The 17,855-nt window shown below is 42.0% G+C and overlaps 1 protein-coding gene across 6 annotated transcripts in view; it reads right to left on the reverse strand.

The window, feature by feature from the left end:
* The window catches only part of LOC139749432 (uncharacterized), a 457,243-nt gene that overhangs the window by 13,584 nt on the left and 425,804 nt on the right, over positions 1-17,855 (reverse strand). For all 6 annotated transcript variants that reach the window (XM_071663280.1, XM_071663279.1, XM_071663278.1 and 3 more), the window contains one exon: positions 5,340-5,487. In XM_071663280.1, the coding sequence (XP_071519381.1) occupies positions 5,340-5,487 (148 nt within the window). The remainder of the gene's footprint in view (positions 1-5,339; positions 5,488-17,855) is intronic.

The following is a 17,855-nucleotide window of genomic DNA, read 5'->3' on the forward strand; positions in this document are numbered from 1 at the left end:
GGGTGTTCAGTGTTGTAAATGGAAATGGTGAAGAGCTTGTAGATTTATGTGCTGAAAAAGGAGGACTAAAGATTGGGAATACCAGGTTTAAAAAAGGGCGAGATATACATAAGTATACTTTTAAGTGGGGAAAAGGGGGAAAGGAGAGAGAGTTATTGGATTACGTGTTAATTGACAGCTGCGAAGAGAAGACTTTTGGATGTTAATGATGCTGATAGGAGCAAACATGATTGATTACATCTCATTAACTATATGCTGTCACCTTATCCTCAAAATGACATGTAAACCCTCCCCCTCCTCTATCCCATAATTTTATCCTCGCCTCTTTATTATCTCTACCTATCTCAATATCCTTCGCCCCATATATCTTCCTACCCTACTTCTCTCCATCTACCCTCCATTCCCCCTTATCTCCCCCCCATTCCTACCTTTTCTATTTTTCTTCCATTTCATACAAACTTTCCACCTATTCATTCAATCGCCCCATCATCAATATTCCATCCGCCTCTATTTGCTGTATTAAATCAACTCCCGTTACTATCTTATTTATTTCCTCCTCCCTACGCTCTACAACGATCCCGCTCCTCTCTCTTCCAAATTGTCCTCAATAAATGGCCTTGACCCCCAGTCCAAAAGTCCTATTTCTCATACACCCCTCCCTCCGCCCTTCTTACCCTCCCCTTATCCCTCTTATCCCCCCCTTTCCCCATCTCTAATTGTTATCTCTCTACCACCAACCCAAAACTTTCTCCACCCCCTCATAACATTCGATTCTTACCCAAGCCCTATCGACCTCCCCTTGCCTCCACATTTCCCAACCTATCCTTTTTTGCGTCCCCATATTTCTTATCACCCCCTAGCTATTAATCATATCTCCTTCTCATCTATCTACAAAATCCTTAATATAATCCAATATAAATCATCACTCTATTCCCACACTTTTATAAATTGTACTCTATTATATCCCCTATCTCTTTAACTTTCCCCCTTCATAATTACCCCCTCTCCTCTTACTATCCAGTTCATATCTTACTCATCCCTCCTTCCATGCCGCCTTAAATGTGCAATTACAATCTAGTCCAAACAACCCCCCTTTTGGATCCAGTAGCAACAATCCCTTAATGGGGGGGGGTGGGGGGACCTGTACCACACATACAGATATACATCCACCATTTATCGTATCCACGTAAATTCTGCCATCTATGCCACTTATTCCCAATACCCCCTTCCCCTTTTCACCCTATCGAGCACCACAACCCTCTTACACCTAAAATAATCGACAAATTTTCATGGTAAATTATATGGGAGGGGAAATTTATTGAGAGGGGGAAGGGATGTACAGAGCAACAGATTGGGGAAGAGCAGGTGGTTTCAGAAGGGGGTAGAGGATTTTGGGGGATCAGGGGTTTTCTTTTAAAAAATGTATGGAGAAATACTTAGAAAAGCAAATGGATTTGTATGTAGCATTTATGGATCTGGAGAAGGCATATGATAGAGTTGATAGAGATGCTCTGTGGAAGGTATTAAGAATATATGGTGTGGGAGGAAAGTTGTTAGAAGCAGTGAAAAGTTTTTATCGAGGATGTAAGGCATGTGTACATGTAGGAAGAGAGGAAAGTGATTGGTTCTCAGTGAATGTAGGTTTGCGGCAGGGGTGTGTGATGTCTCCATGGTTGTTTAATTTGTTTATGGATGGGGTTGTTAGGGAGGTAAATGCAAGAGTTTTGGAAAGAGGGGCAAGTATGAAGTCTGTTGGGGATGAGAGAGCTTGGGAAGTGAGTCAGTTGTTGTTCGCTGATGATACAGCGCTGGTGGCTGATTCATGTGAGAAACTGCAGAAGCTGGTGACTGAGTTTGGTAAAGTGTGTGGAAGAAGAAAGTTAAGAGTAAATGTGAATAAGAGCAAGGTTATTAGGTACAGTAGGGTTGAGGGTCAAGTCAATTGGGAGGTGAGTTTGAATGGAGAAAAACTGGAGGAAGTAAAGTGTTTTAGATATCTGGGAGTGGATCTGGCAGCGGATGTAACCATGGAAGCGGAAGTGGATCATAGGGTGGGGGAGGGGGCGAAAATTCTGGGGGCCTTGAAGAATGTGTGGAAGTCGAGAACTTTATCTCGGAAAGCAAAAATGGGTATGTTTGAAGGAATAGTGGTTCCAACAATGTTGTATGGTTGCGAGGCGTGGGCTATGGATAGAGTTGTGCGCAGGAGGATGGATGTGCTGGAAATGAGATGTTTGAGGACAATGTGTGGTGTGAGGTGGTTTGATCGAGTGAGTAACGTAAGGGTAAGAGAGATGTGTGGAAATAAAAAGAGCGTGGTTGAGAGAGCAGAAGAGGGTGTTTTGAAGTGGTTTGGGCACATGGAGAGGATGAGTGAGGAAAGATTGACCAAGAGGATATATGTGTCGGAGGTGGAGGGAACGAGGAGAAGAGGGAGACCAAATTGGAGGTGGAAAGATGGGGTGAAAAAGATTTTGTGTGATCAGGGCCTGAACATGCAGGAGGGTGAAAGGAGGGCAAGGAATAGAGTGAATTGGAGCGATGTGGTATACCGGGGTTGACGTGCTGTCAGTGGATTGAATCAAGGCATGTGAAGCGTCTGGGGTAAACCATGGAAAGCTGTGTAGGTATGAATATTTGCGTGTGTGGACGTATGTATATACATGTGTATGGGGGTGGGTTGGGCCATTTCTTTCGTCTGTTTCCTTGCGCTACCTCGCAAACGCGGGAGACAGCGACAAAGCAAAAGAAAAAAAAAAAAAATATATATATTACGTGCTAACTAATAGGCACATGAAAGAGAGACTTTTGGATGTTAATGTGCTGAGAAGTGCAACTGGAAGGTTGTCAGATCATTATCTTGTGGAGGCCAAAGTGAAGATTTGTAGAGGTTTTCAGAAAAGAAGAGAGAATGTTGGGGCGAAGAAAGTGGTGAGAGTAAGTGAGCTTGGGAAGGAGGCTTGTGTGAGGAAGTACAGGAGAGAATGAGTACAGAATGGAAAAAGGTAAGAACAAAGGACATAAGGGGATTGGGGGAGGAATGGGATGTATTTAGGGAAGCAGTGATGGCTTACGCAAAAGATGCTTGTGGCATGAGAAGCGTGGGAGGTGGGCAGATTAGGAAGGGTAACGAGTGGTGGGATGAAGAAGTAAGATTATTAGTGAAAGAAAAGAGAGAGGCATTTGGACAATTTTTGCAGGGAAAAAATGCAAATGAATGGGAGATGTATAAAAGAAAGAAGCAGGAGGGCAAGAGAAAGGTGCAAGAGGTGAAAAAGAGGGTTAATGAGAGTTGGGGTGAGAGAGTATCATCAAACTTTAGGGAGGATAAAAAGATGTTTTGGAAGGAGGTAAATAAAGTGCGTAAGACAAGGGAGCAAATGGGAACTTCAGTGAAGGGCACAAATGGGGAGGTGATAACAAGTAGTGGTGATGTGAGACGGAGATGGAGTGAGTATTTTGAAGGTTTGTTGAATATGTTTGATGATAGAGTGGCAGATATAGGGTGTTTTGGTCGAGGTGGTGTGCACAGTGAGAGGGTTAGGGAAAATGATTTGGTAAACAGAGAAGAGGTAGTAAAAGCTTTGCGGAAGATGAAAGCTGGCAAGGCAGCAGGTTTGGATGGTATTGCAGTGGAATTTATTAAAAAAGGGGGTGACTGTATTGTTGACTGGTTGGTAAGGTTATTCAATGTATGTATGACTCATGGTGAGGTGCCTGAGGATTGGCGGAATGCTTGCATAGTGCCATTGTACAAAGGCAAAGGGGATAAGAGTGAGTGCTCAAATTACAGAGGTACAAGTTTGTTGAGTATTCCTGGGAAATAAATGGGAAGGTATTGATTGAGAGGTTTCAGAAGTGGTAGAGGATGTGTGGATCAGGTGGATTGGATCGGGGCATGTGAGGCGTCTGGGGTAAACCATGGAAAGCTGTGTAGGTATGTATATTTGCGTGTGTGGACGTATGTATATACATGTGTATGGGGGTGGGTTGGGCCATTTCTTTCGTCTGTTTCCTTGCGCTACCTCGCAAACGCGGGAGACAGCGACAAAAAAAAAAAAAAAAAAAAAAAAAAATAATAATATATGGAAGAGGGTGGTGGTGTTGGAAATGAAATGTTTAAGGAGAGTATGTGGTTTGAGGAGAATTGATTGAGTAAGCAATGAGAAGGTAAAAGAGGTGTGAAATTATGAAAAGTACCACTGAAAAAGCTGAAGAAGGTGTTCTGAGGTGGTTTGAATATAAGGCATACAGGAGGCTACATACTGTCATTGAAATGAACCAAGGCACGTAAAGGAGATGAGGGATACCAAGAAAGGTCTGTTAGACCTGATTTTGAATAGAAGTCCGTGGTTTTGGTGAACTACAAATGACAGCTAAAGAATGGATGTGACCAAATAAAGGCCTTTTCTATATCTGCTCTTAGCACTGCCTTCCTAACGTGGGAAACAGTAAACATGTATGAAAGAAAGAAAAGACTCTACTTCTACATGCATTTCTTTCAACAGTAATGTGTAATGCACTGAAACCACAGGATCCCTATCCACAACAAGGCCTCTTTGTCAACATCTTCTCACACATTCTCTATGTATGTTTAAACTATTTCAGCACACTGTCAGCTCTCTCACCCGCACTCTTTTTTATTACCACATCTCTCTCTTACCCTTTTATTACTTACTAGATCAAACTACCCCTCACATCACATACTGGCCTCAAACAATTAATTTCCAACACCTCCTCCCTCCTCTGCACATTCTCATCAACAGCCCGTGCCTCAATACACTTAACATTGCTGGGACTATTACACCTTCAAGCTTACCCAATTAGGCCCTTCCACATATCCATCTTTCTTTCCAAACATTCATCAGTGCTCTCAGAACATTTGCCCCCCTCACCCACCCTATGATTCACTTCTGTTTCCATAGTTCCATAACCACTATGATTGCTTTTACCTGGTGTTTAAGGGTTAACACAAAATAAATTCCTAAAAGAAAAAGTAGATTCTGGGAAAATGTAACAGACCATAAGAGTTATGAAGGAAAAGGAACACTTTTCTCAAGCGTAACATGTCAATGAGCTCATATTCTTATCACTCACTACTTTAACAATCAAAGGACTAAGTAATCATTTACAAAAGGTAAACAAGAAGTATTTTGCAAACTCTAAGGTTGTCTCAAAAGATACTCCTCTAATGACAAACTGAAGAGCACTGTGATCATTATCAAATGTGTGTTACTACAACAATATCTGAGCACAAGAGAATACAATCTTGTAGTTTTGACAAGGATCACTTGCAATTATGGGATGAAAAATAATAAAAGAATACTATAACAATTTACCTCAGAGCTATATCCTGCCGTGCACAGAGAGCCCGTCTGTTAGGACCAATTCCATCAAGGATTCTTTGGCGATCTTCAGCTTGAGCCTTTATCAAACGCAAGACACCGGATGATTCAATTACTGAAGGTATTTCTATTCTTTCAGCCTCTGTGGACAATGAACAAATACAATCAGTAGCATAGCAAGTTTGCCCAAGTCTATATGACAGTGAAACCAAAACTAAAATGTTGATACTTGAATATTTCTTTGTGTGTGCGTGCGTGTGTGTGTGTGTGTGTGTGTGTGTGTGTGTGTGTGTGTGTGTGCATGCCTACTTATGAATACTATGATGGAATTCAGCCAAAATGGTAAGGCTAATATAAAGTGACCACCAATTATTGGTTCTTGGTTAATATGGGACTGATTTCAAATATATATCAAATATTCTTTTAAATGTATCTTTAGATGTTCCATGCATGTTTCTAATAACTCCTGGCAATACAATGTTCTGGCTTCCTGTATGGGCTTTCATATATTTGTGTCTGATTTATTTTTGGCATGTTCCATTGTGCTCTTGATGACTCACCAAGTCTGTATCTCCCTTGTTCTGCGGCTTTTAGGTTTAATTTCTTCTCTTCTATACCTTCAATCTGTTGCAACATGAAGATTACCATATATCAATTACTTCTTCCTGAGCCATACAGGCATCTCTCAATTTACACTATTATAAAGTTCTTGAAAATGACGGAGTAATCAAAACACATACATCAAACAATGTAAGTAGTGGAGATGAGGAGGTTTTCTTATAAATGTGACAGAACCAACTATTATACCAGTAAAAATACTATGGTAGATATGTACCAGGAAATATAAAATACTATAATACATATACTTCACATTGAATTCTAGTGAATATAAAGGGGAAAATAAATTTAAAAGCATCCTAAATTGCTTGCTAGTGGTAATGGATAGGAGAGAAAGAAAACTTCCCATGTATTCCCTGCGTATCGTGAAAGGTGACAAAAAGGGGAGGGAGTGGGGGGCTGGAAATCCTCCCCTCCAGACTATACTTTTCCAAAAGAAGGAACAGAGAAGGGAACCAAGTGAGGATTTTCCCTCTTAGGCTCAGTCCTCTGTTCGTAACACTACCTTGCTAATGCGGGAAATGGCAAGTATATGTGAAATAAAAATATATCTATTTATAATTACTTATGTATTTATTATACTTAGTCAATGCCTCCTGTGTTAGCGAGGTAGCGCAAGGATACAGACGAAAGAATGGCCCAACCCACCCACTTACATATGGATACACATAAACGCCCACACACACACCTATACATTTCAACGTATACCTACATATACATACACAGACTTATACATATATACACATCTATATATTCATACTTGCTGCCTTCATCCATTCCCGTCGCCACCCTGCCACACATGAAATAACACCACCCTCCCCCTGCGCATGTGTGAGGTAGTGCTAGTAAAAGACAACAAAGGCCACATTCGTTCACACTTAGTCTCTAGCTGTTGTGTGTAATGCACTGAAACCACAACTCCCTTTCCACATCAAGGCCCCATAAAACATTCCATAGTTTATCCCAGATGCTTCACATGCCCTGGTTCAATCTATTGACAGCACGTCAACCCCTGTATACCACATCGTTCCAATTCACTCTATTCTTGAACGCCTTTCATCCTCCTTTATGTTCAGGCCCCAATCGTTCAAAATCTTTTTCACTCAATCCTTCCACCTCTAATTTTGTCTCCCACTTCTCCTCATTCCCTCCATCTCTAACAAATATTTCCTCTTTGTCAATCTTTCCTCACTCATTCTCTCCTTGTGACCTAACCATTTCAATACACCCTCTTCTGCTCTCTCAACCTCACTCTTTTTATTACCATACATCTCTCTTACCCTCTCATTACTTAATCAAACCACCTCACACCCCATACTGTCCTTAAACATTTCATTTTCAGCACATCCGCCCACCTCCTCAAAACCCTATCTATAGCCCATGCCTCGCAACCATACAACATTGTTGGAACCACTATTTCTTCAAGCATACCCATTTCTGCTCTCCAAGATAATGTTCTCATCTTCCACACATTCTACAATGCTCCAAGAACCTTTGCCCCCTTCCCCACCCAGTGAATCACTTCGGCTTCCATGGTTCCATTCGCTGCTAAGTCCACTCCCAGATATCTAAAACACTTCACTTCCTCCAGTTTTTCTCCATTCAAACTTAACTCTCAATTAACTTGTCCCTCAACCCTACTGAATCTAATAACCATGCAGTTATTCACATTTGCTCTCAGCTTTCTTCTTTCACACACTTTACCAACCCTAGTCAACAACCTCTGCAGTTTCTCACCTGAATCAACCACCAGCACTGTATCATCTGCGAACAACAATTGACTCACTTCCCAATCCCTCTCATCAACAACCCCATGATCTTCACATGACCAGGTGTAAAGGCACCAATAATCACCCATCTCTCTCCATCCACTTTTAGTTTTACCCATATCAATCAAGAGTTTCCTTTCCGACACTCTATCACATACTCCCACAACTCCTGCTTCAGGAGTAGTGCTACTCCTTCCTCTCACCAACTCCTGACTTTACTTCCAAGACATTCCCAAACCACTCTTCCCCTATACCCTTGAGCTTTATTATACCGAGGCGCTGTCACCAGTGATAGCAAGTTAGCGAAAGGAAACAAACAAAAGAATAGCCCAACCCACCCATATACACATGTATATATATAAATGCCCACACACACACATATACATACCTATACATTTCAACGAATACATACATACACACACACAGACATATATATATATATATATATATATATATATATATATATATATATATATATATATATATACATGTACATATTCATACTTGCTGCATTCATCCAATCCTGTCGCCACTCTGCCACACATGAAATGGCAACCCCCCCCTCCACCTGCGCGCGTATGAGGTAGCAATAAGAAAAGACAACAAAGGCCACATTCGTTCCCTCTCAGTCTCTAGATGTCATGTGTAATGCAACAAAACCACAGCTTTTTTTCACATCCCACAAAACTTTCCATGATTCACCCTGGATGCTTTACATGAACTGGTTAAATCCATTGACAGCACGTCGACCCCGGTATACCACATCGTTCCAATCATTCTATTCCTTGCACGCCTTTCTCCCTCCTGTATGTTAAGGCCCTGATCAATCACAATCTTTTTCACTTCATCTTTCCACCTCCAATTTGGTCTCACACTTCTCGTACCCTCCACCTCTGACACATTTATCCCTTTTTGTCAGTCTTTCCTCACTCATTCTCTCCATGTGGCAAAATCATTTCAATATACCCTCTTCTGTTCTCTCAACCACACTCTTTTTACTACCACACATCTCTCTTACCCTATTATTACTTACTCGAACAAACCACCTCACACCACAAATTGTCCTCATCTCATTTCCAGCACATCCACCCTCCTCCGCACAACTCTACCTATAGCCCATGCCTCATAACCATATAACATTGTTGGAACCACTATTCCTTCAAACATACCCATTTTTGCTTTCCAAGATAACGTTCTTGACTTCCACACATTTTTCAATGCTCCCAGAACTTTTGCCCCCTCCCCCACCCTATGATTCACTTCCGCTTCCATGGTTCTATCCGCTGTCAAATCCACTCCCAGATGTCTAAAACACTTCACTTCCTCCAGTTTTTCTCCATTCAAACTTACCTCCCAACTGACTTGTCCCTCAACCCTACAGTACCTAATAACCTTGCTCTTATTCACATTTACTCTCAGCTTTCTTCTTTCACACACTTTACCAAACTCAGTCACCAGCTTCTGCAGTTTCTCACCCGAATCAGCCACCCGCTCTGTATCATCAGCGAACAACAACTGACTCACTTCCCAAGCTCTCTCATCCACAACAGACTGCATCCTTGCCCCTCTTTCCAAAACTCTTGCATTCACCTCCCTAACAACCCCATTCATAAACAAATTAAACAACCATGGAGACATCACGCACCCCTGCCGCAAACCAACATTCACTGAGAACCAATCACTTTCATCTCTTCCTACACGTACACATGTCTTACATCCTCGATAAAAACTTTTCACTGCTTCTAACAACTTGCCTCCCACACCATATATTCTTAATACCTTTCACAGACCATCTCTATCAACTCTATCATATGCCTTCTCCAAATCCATAAATGCTACATACAAATCCATCTGCTTTTCTAAGTATTCCTCACATACATTTTTCAAAGCAAACACCTGATCTACACATCCTCTACCACTTCTGAAACCACACTGCTCTTCCCCAATCTGATGCTTTGTACATGCCTTTACCCTCTCAACCAATACCCTCCCATATAATTTCCCAGGAATACTCAACAAACTTATACCTCTGTAATGTGAGCACTCACTCTTATCCCCTTTGCCTTTGTACAATGGCACTATGCAAGCATTCCACCGGTCCTCAGGCACCTCACCATGAGTCATAGTACATTAAATAACCTTACCATCCAGTCAACAATAGAGTCACCCCCTTTTTTAATAAATTCCACTGCAATACCATCCAAACCCACTGCCTTGCTGGCTTTCATCTTCAGCAGAGCTTTTACTACCTCTTCTTTGTTAACCCGCTGCCTTGCCGGCTTTCATCTTCCGCAAAGCTTTTACTACCTCTTCTCTGTTTACCAAATCATTCTCCCTTACCCTCTCACTTTGCACACCACCTCGACCAAAACACCCTATATCTGCCACTCCATTATCAAACACATTCAACAAACCTTCAAAATACTCCATCTCCTTCTCACATCACCACTACTTGTTATCACCTCCCCATTAGCACCCTTCAATGATCCTCCCATTTGTTCCCTTGTCTTACACACTTTATTTACCTCCTTCCAGAATATCTTTTTATTCTCCCTAAAATTTAATGTTACTTTCTCACCCCAACTCTCACTTGCCCTGTTTTGCACCTCTTGCACCTTTCTCTTGACCTCCTGCCTCTTTCTTTCATACATCTCCCAGTCATTTGCATTATATCCCTGCAAAATTCGTCCAAACGCCTCTCATTTCTCTTTCACTAATAATCTTACTTCTTCATCCCACCACTCACTACCCTTTCTAATCTGCCCACATCCCACGCTTTTCATGCCACAAGAATCTTTTGCGCAAGCCATTACTGCTACCCTAAATACATCCCATTCCTCCCCCACTCCCCTTATGTCCTTTGTTCTCACCTTTTTCCATTCTGTACTCAGTCTCTCCTGGTACTTCCTCACACAAGTCTCCTTCCCAAGCTCACTTACTCTCACCACTCTCTTCACCCCAACATTCTCTCTTCTTTTCTGAAAACTTCTACAAATCTTCACCTTCGCCTCCACAAGATAATGATCAGACATCCCTCCAGTTGCACCTCTCAGCACATTAACATCCAAAAGTCTCTCTTTCGTGCACCTATCAATTAATATGTAATCCAATAACACTCTCTGGCCATCTCTCCTACTTACATACGTATACTTAAGTATAACTCAATGTATTCCCAATCACCAATCCTTTTTCAGCTCATAAATCTACAAGCTCTTCACCATTTCCATTTACAACACTGAACAACCCATGTACACCAATTATTCCCTAAACTGCCACATTACTCACCTTTGCACTGAAATCACCCATCACTATAACCTGGTCTCGTGCATCAAAACTGCGAAGACACTCACTCAGCTGCTCCCAAAACACTTGCCTCTCATGATCTTTCTTCTCATGCCCAGGTGCATATGCACCAATAATCACCCATCTCTCTCCATGCACTTTCAGTTTTACTCATATCAATCTAGAGTTTACTTTCTTACACTCTATCACATACTCCCACCACTCCTGTTTCAGAAGTAGTGCTACTCCTTCCCTTGCTCTTGTCCTTTCACTAACCCCTAACTTTACTCCCAAGACATTCCCAAACCACTCTTCCCCTTTACCCTTGAGCTTCATTTCACTCAGTGCCAAAACATCCTGGTTCCTTTCCTCAAACATACTACCTATCTCTCCTTTTTTCTCATCATTAAGACACCCCAATCTGTGCCTTCGAGGAGGATGAGCACTCCCTGTGTGACTCCTTCTTCTGTTTCCCCATTTAGAAAGTTAAAATAGAAGGAGGGGAGGGTTTCTAGTTCCCCGCTCCCGTCCCCTTTAGTCGCCTTTTATGACAAGTGAGGAATGCGTGGGAAGTATTCTTTCTCCCCTATCCCCAGGGATAATATATATATATATATATATGTCTATTATTTCATTTATTTATCTTAATTCACTTTGTCGCTGTCTCCTGCGTTAGTGAGGTAGCGCAAGGAAACAGGCGAAAGAATGGCCCAACCCACCCACATACACATGTATATACATACACGTCCACACACGCAAATATACAAGCCTTTACGTCTCAACGTGTACACATATATACACAGACAGACATATACATATATACACATGTACATAATTCATTCTGTCTGCCTTTATTTATTCCCATCGCCTCTCTGCCACACATGAAACAATAACCCCCTACCCCCGCATAGGCACGAGGTAGCACTAGGAAAAGACAACAAAGGCCACAATCGTTCACACTCAGTCTATAGTTGTCATGTATAATACACCGAAACCACAGATTCCTTTCCACATCCAGGCCCCACAAACCTTATCATGGTTGACCCCAGACGCTTCACATTCCCTGGTTCAATCCATTGACAGCATGTCGACCCCAGTATACCACATTGTTCCAATTCACTCTATTCCTTGCACACCTTTCACCCTCCTGCTTGTTCAGGCCTTGATCACTCAAAATCTTTTTCACTCCATCTTTCCACCTCCAATTTGGTCTCCCACTTCTTGTTCCCTACACCTCTGACACATATATCCTCTTGGTCAATCTTTCTTCGCTCATTCTCTCTATGTGACCAAACCATTTCAAAACATCCTCTTCTGCTCTCTCAACCACACTCTTTTTATGACCACACATCTCTCTTACCCTATCATTACTTACTCGATCAAACCACCTCAAGCCACATATTGTCCTCAAACATCTCATTTCCAGCACATCCACCCTCCTCCGCAGAACTCTATCTATAGCCCATGCCTCGCAACCATATAACATTGTTGGAACCACTATTCCTTCAAACATACCCATGTTTGCTTTCCGAGATAATGTTCTCGACTTCCACACATTCTTCAACACTCCCAGAACTTTCGCCCCCTCCTCCACCCTATGATTCACTTCCGCTTCCATGGTTCCATCCACTGCCAAATCCACTCCCATGGTATCTAAAACACTTCACTTCCTCCAGTTTTTCTCCATTCAAACTTACCTCCCAACTGACTTGTCCCTCAATCCTACTGTACCTAATAACCTTGCTCTTATTCACATTTACTCTCAGCTTTCTTCTTTCACACACTTTACCAAACTCAGTCACCAGCTTCTGCAGTTTCTCACACGAATCAGCCACCCGCTCTGTATCATCAGCGAACAACAACTGACTCACTTCCCAAGCTCTCTCATCCACAACAGACTACATCCTTGCCCCTCTTTCCCTCTTGCATTCACCTCCCTAACAACCCCATCCATAAACAAATTAAACAACCATGGAGACATCACACACACCTGCCACAAACCAACATTCACTGAGAACCAATCACTTTCCTCTCTTCCTACATGTACACATGCCTTAAATCCTCGATTAAAAACTTTTCACTGCTTCTAACAACTTGCCTCCCACACCATATATTCTTAATATCTTCCACAGAGCATCTCTATCAAATCTATCATATGCCTTCTCCAGATCCATAAATGCTACAAATAAATCAATTTAATTTTCCAAGTATTTCTGACATACATGCTTCAAGGCAAACACCTGATCCACACATCCTTTACCACTTCTGAAACCACACTGCTCTTCCCCAATCTGATGCTCTGTACATGCCTTCACCCTCTCAATCAATACCCTCCCATATAATTTACCAGGAATACTCAACAAACTTATACCTCTGTAATTTGAGCACTCACTTTTATCCCCTTTGCCTTTGTATAATGGCACTATGCAAGCATTCCGCCAATCCTCAGGCACCTCACTATGAGTCATTCATACATTAAATAACCTCACCAACCAGTCAACAATACAGTCACCCCCTTTCTTAATAAATTCCAGTGCAATACCATCCAAACCCGCTGCCTTGCTGGCTTTCATCTTCTGCAAAGCTTTTACTACGTCTTCTATGTTTACCAAACCATTCCCCCTAACCCTCTCACTTTGCACACCACCTCAACCAAAACACCCTACATCTGCCACTCTATCATCAAACATATTCAACAAACTTTCAAAATACTCACTCCACACAAATCTTCAAAATACTCACTCCATCTCCTTCTCACATCACCACTACTTGTTATCACCTCCCCATTAGCCTCCTTCACTGAAGTTCCCATTTGTTCCCTTGTCTTACGCACTTTATTTACCTCCTTCCAAAACATCTTTTTATTTTCCCTAAAATCTAATGATACTCTCTCACCCTAACTCTCATTTGCCCACTCTTTTGCATTTTGCACCTTTCTCTTGATCTCCTGCCTCTTTCTTTGATACATCTCCCTGTGATTTGCATCATTTCCATGCAAAAATCGTCCAAATGCCTCTCTATTCTCTTTCACTAAGACTCTTACTTCTTTATCCCACCACCCACTACCCTTTCTAATCTGCCCACCTCCCACGCTTCTCATGCCACAAGCATCCCTTGCGCAAGCCATCATTGCTTCCCTAAATACATCCTATTTCTCCCCCACTCCCCTTACATCTTTTGTTCTCACCTTTTTCCATTCTGTACTCAATCTCCCCTGGTACTTCCTCACACAAGACCCCTTCCCAAGCTCAGTTACTCTCACCACTCTCTTCATCCCAACATTCTCTCTTCTATTCTGAAAATCTCTACAAATCTTCAGCTTTGCCTCCACAAGATAATGATGAGACATCCCTTCAGTTGCACATCTGAGCACATTAACATCCAAAAGTCTCTCTTTCGCGCGCCTATCAATTAACGCGTAATCCAATAATGCTCTTTAGCCATCTCTCCTACTTACATGTTTTTTTTTATTCTTTTTATTCTGATTTGTTGCTGTCTCCCGCGTTAGCGAGGTAGCACAAAGAAACAGATGAAAGAATGGTCTAACCCACCCACATACACATGTATATACATACACGTCCACACACGCAAATATACATACCTATACATCTCAACGTATACATATATATACACACAGACATATACATATATACACATGTACATAATTCACACTGTCTGCCTTTATTCATTCCCATCGATACCCTGCCACGCATGAAATAACAACCCTCTCCCCCCGCATGTGTGCGAGGTAGCGCTAGGAAAAGACAACAAAGGCTACATTCGTTCACACTCAGTCTCTAGCTGTTATGTATAATGCACCGAAACTACAGCTCCCTTTCCACATCCAGGCCCCATAAAACTTTCCATGGTTTACCCCAGACGCTTCACACGCCCTGGTTCAATCCATTGACAGCATGTCGACCCCGGTATACCACATCGTTCCAATTCACTCTATTCCTTGTACGCCTTTCACCCTCTTGCATGTTTAGGCCCTGATCACTCAAAATCTTTTTCACTCTAACATTCCACCTCCCCTCGTTCCCTCCACCTCTGACATATATATTCTCTTGGTCAATCTTTCCTCACTCATTCTCTCCATGTGACCAAACCATTTCAAAACACTCTCTTCTGCTCTCTCAACCACACTCTTTTTATGACCACACATCTCTCTTACCCTATTATTACTTACTTGATCAAACCATCTCACACCACATATTGTCCTCAAACATCTTATTTCCAGCACATCCACCCTCCTCCGCACAACTCTATCTATAGCCCACACCCTGCAACTATACAACATTGTTGGAATCACTATTTCTTCAAACATACCCATTCTTGCTTTCCGAGATAATGTTCTTGACTTCCACACATTCGTCAACGCTCTCAAAACTTTCGCCCCCTCCCCCACCCTATGATTCACTGCCGCTTCCATGGTTCCATCCGGTGCCAAATCCACTCCCAGATATCTAAAACACTTAACTTCCTCCAGTTTTTCTCCATTCAAACTTACCAGTCCTCCTTTGCATGCTTCTGTGGTCATTCAATGAATGTATCCAATCTCCCCTTGTATACCTTTAAACAACCACTCATGTTTCTTTGCACAACATTTGCAAATTCTGATCTGATATTACTTTTGTACCTTTCAAAGCATAGTTCCACACTTCTGTACCATTCTTGATGGTATGCTTTTAGGTTTAAGACAATGTTCTACTTCTTGCCTGGCATAAGGGGAAATCAACGAGAAGGTGGAGGTATGGAGTGAAAGATGCATCAAGTGTTTGGGGTCTGATCATGCAGGAGGGTGTGAGGTGTACATGGGATGGAGTGAAATGGAGCAATGTTTTATACATGGAGTGACATGCTGTCAATGGGCTGAGCCAGGATATATGAAGTAGTCAGGGGGAACCACAGATAGACTATTGGGCCTGGTTGTGGGCAAGGGGCTGTGGTTTTGATGCATTAAATACAACAGTTTGAAAGTAAATGTGAATAAATGCACCTATTTCTTTCTAAGTTACAGACATATGTGGCCCCACAAACCTTTTTGTGGTTTCAGCTGACTATTTCATATGCCCTGGCTCAGCCCACTGACACCATGTTGCCCCCTGTACACCACATTGCTCTAATTCCCTCTATCCCATGCACACCTCACACCCTCCTTGGTTCCCCCTTTCTCTTGTTCCCTCTATGTCTGAAATAAATGCCCTCTTAGTCATATATATCCACACAGTGGAGAAAGAATATATATATTATGTATGTCTCACATATTGCAAAAGGCAATTAAAGGGAGAAGGATCCTTGGGGATAGGGGAATAGAGTACTTTCCTTGTATTCCCTGCTTGTCATTGAAGACAACTAGTGGAAGTGGAAATGGTTGGTTGGAAAGCCTTCCCTTCATGTGTTTTTAAGTTCTAAAAGTTGGAACACAAGGATCAGGTTAGGTTGTGTGAATGTAGCTAAGAAGGGGGAAGGAAAACACAGGCAGTATGCTTGAGGAGAGGATCAAGCAAACAGGACATACTAGCTCTAAGCAAAAAAATAAAACTAATGCAGGAAGGGGAAAAATGGTTTGGGAATGTCCTTGGGGTAAATTTATGAGTTAGTGTGAGGGCAAGAGCTATGGAAGGGGCAGCAATGCTACTTAAGGAGTTGTAAGGAATGTGCATAAAAGTGTAAGGAAGTGAGCTCCTGACTGATGAGGGTAAACATGAGAGTGGATAATGCACCTGAAAATGGGATGAATGAGGAAGAGACACGAAAGTTTTGGGAGAAGCCGAGTGTGTGTGTCAGCAGTTTTGATGCAAGGGATTAAGCGTTAGTAGTAAGTGATTAGAATATGAGAGTGGCTAATCTGGCAGTTGAGGATATGATTAGGATGTGTGAATAAGACTAATGAACAACCTATGGAGCTGTTTGTTGAAAAAGGACGGGTGACTGTGAACAAATGGTTTAATAAGAGGGACTTACACAAGAATACATGGGTAAATAGGAGTGATGGAAAAAGGGCATTATAGGATTATGTACTAACTGATAGGCATGCATAGGGGAGACTCCTGGATGTGAATATGCTGAAAGGGGTAGCTGGCACAATGACTGATTATTACTCAGTGAGGGCAAAGGTGAAAGTTTGTAAGGCTTTATGAAGAGGAAATGATATAATTGAAAGGATGGTTGTTGAAAGTGAGTGAGCTTGGAAAAAAGGCCTGTGAAAAGAGATACCAACAAAGATGGAGTACGGAATGGTAAAAGGTGAGATTAACTGATGGGCAGGGAGTAGCTGCAGAATGCAAGGAGCTTAGGGGAGCATTGCTTGCATGTGTGAATGAAGAGTGTGGCATGCATAAGGTGGGAGGTGGACAGGTGTGAACGGATAGTGTGTGGTGGAATGAGAAAGTTACAATGCTAGTGAAAGAGAAAAAAGAGGTGTATGGCATTATTTACAGGAAGAGCACAAGTGACTGGGAGATGTAAAAGAGAAAGCAGAAGGTCAAGAGAAAAGTACAGAGGTTGACAAAGAGGGCAAATGAGAGTTGGGGAAAGCAAGTAGCAGCAAATCTCAATGAGAATTAAGATGTTTTGGGGGAGGTTAGCAGCATGAGAAGAACAGGAGAGCAAATGGGAACATTGGTGAGGGGGCAAATGGGGAAGTGATAACAAACAAAAAAATGAGTATAGAGAGCATGGAGTGAGTCTTTTGAAGGATTGTGAAATGTGTTCAATAATATAGTGACAAATGTGGGATGTTCTGGACATGAAGGTATGCAAAGAGAGAGCCATGGAAAGTGGTTTGGTGAAAAGAGAAGTGGTGAAAGCACTGTTTAAGATGAAGTGTGGCTAAGCA

This window comes from Panulirus ornatus, chromosome 7, assembly GCF_036320965.1.
Source record: "Panulirus ornatus isolate Po-2019 chromosome 7, ASM3632096v1, whole genome shotgun sequence".
Lineage (NCBI taxonomy): Eukaryota > Metazoa > Arthropoda > Malacostraca > Decapoda > Palinuridae > Panulirus > Panulirus ornatus.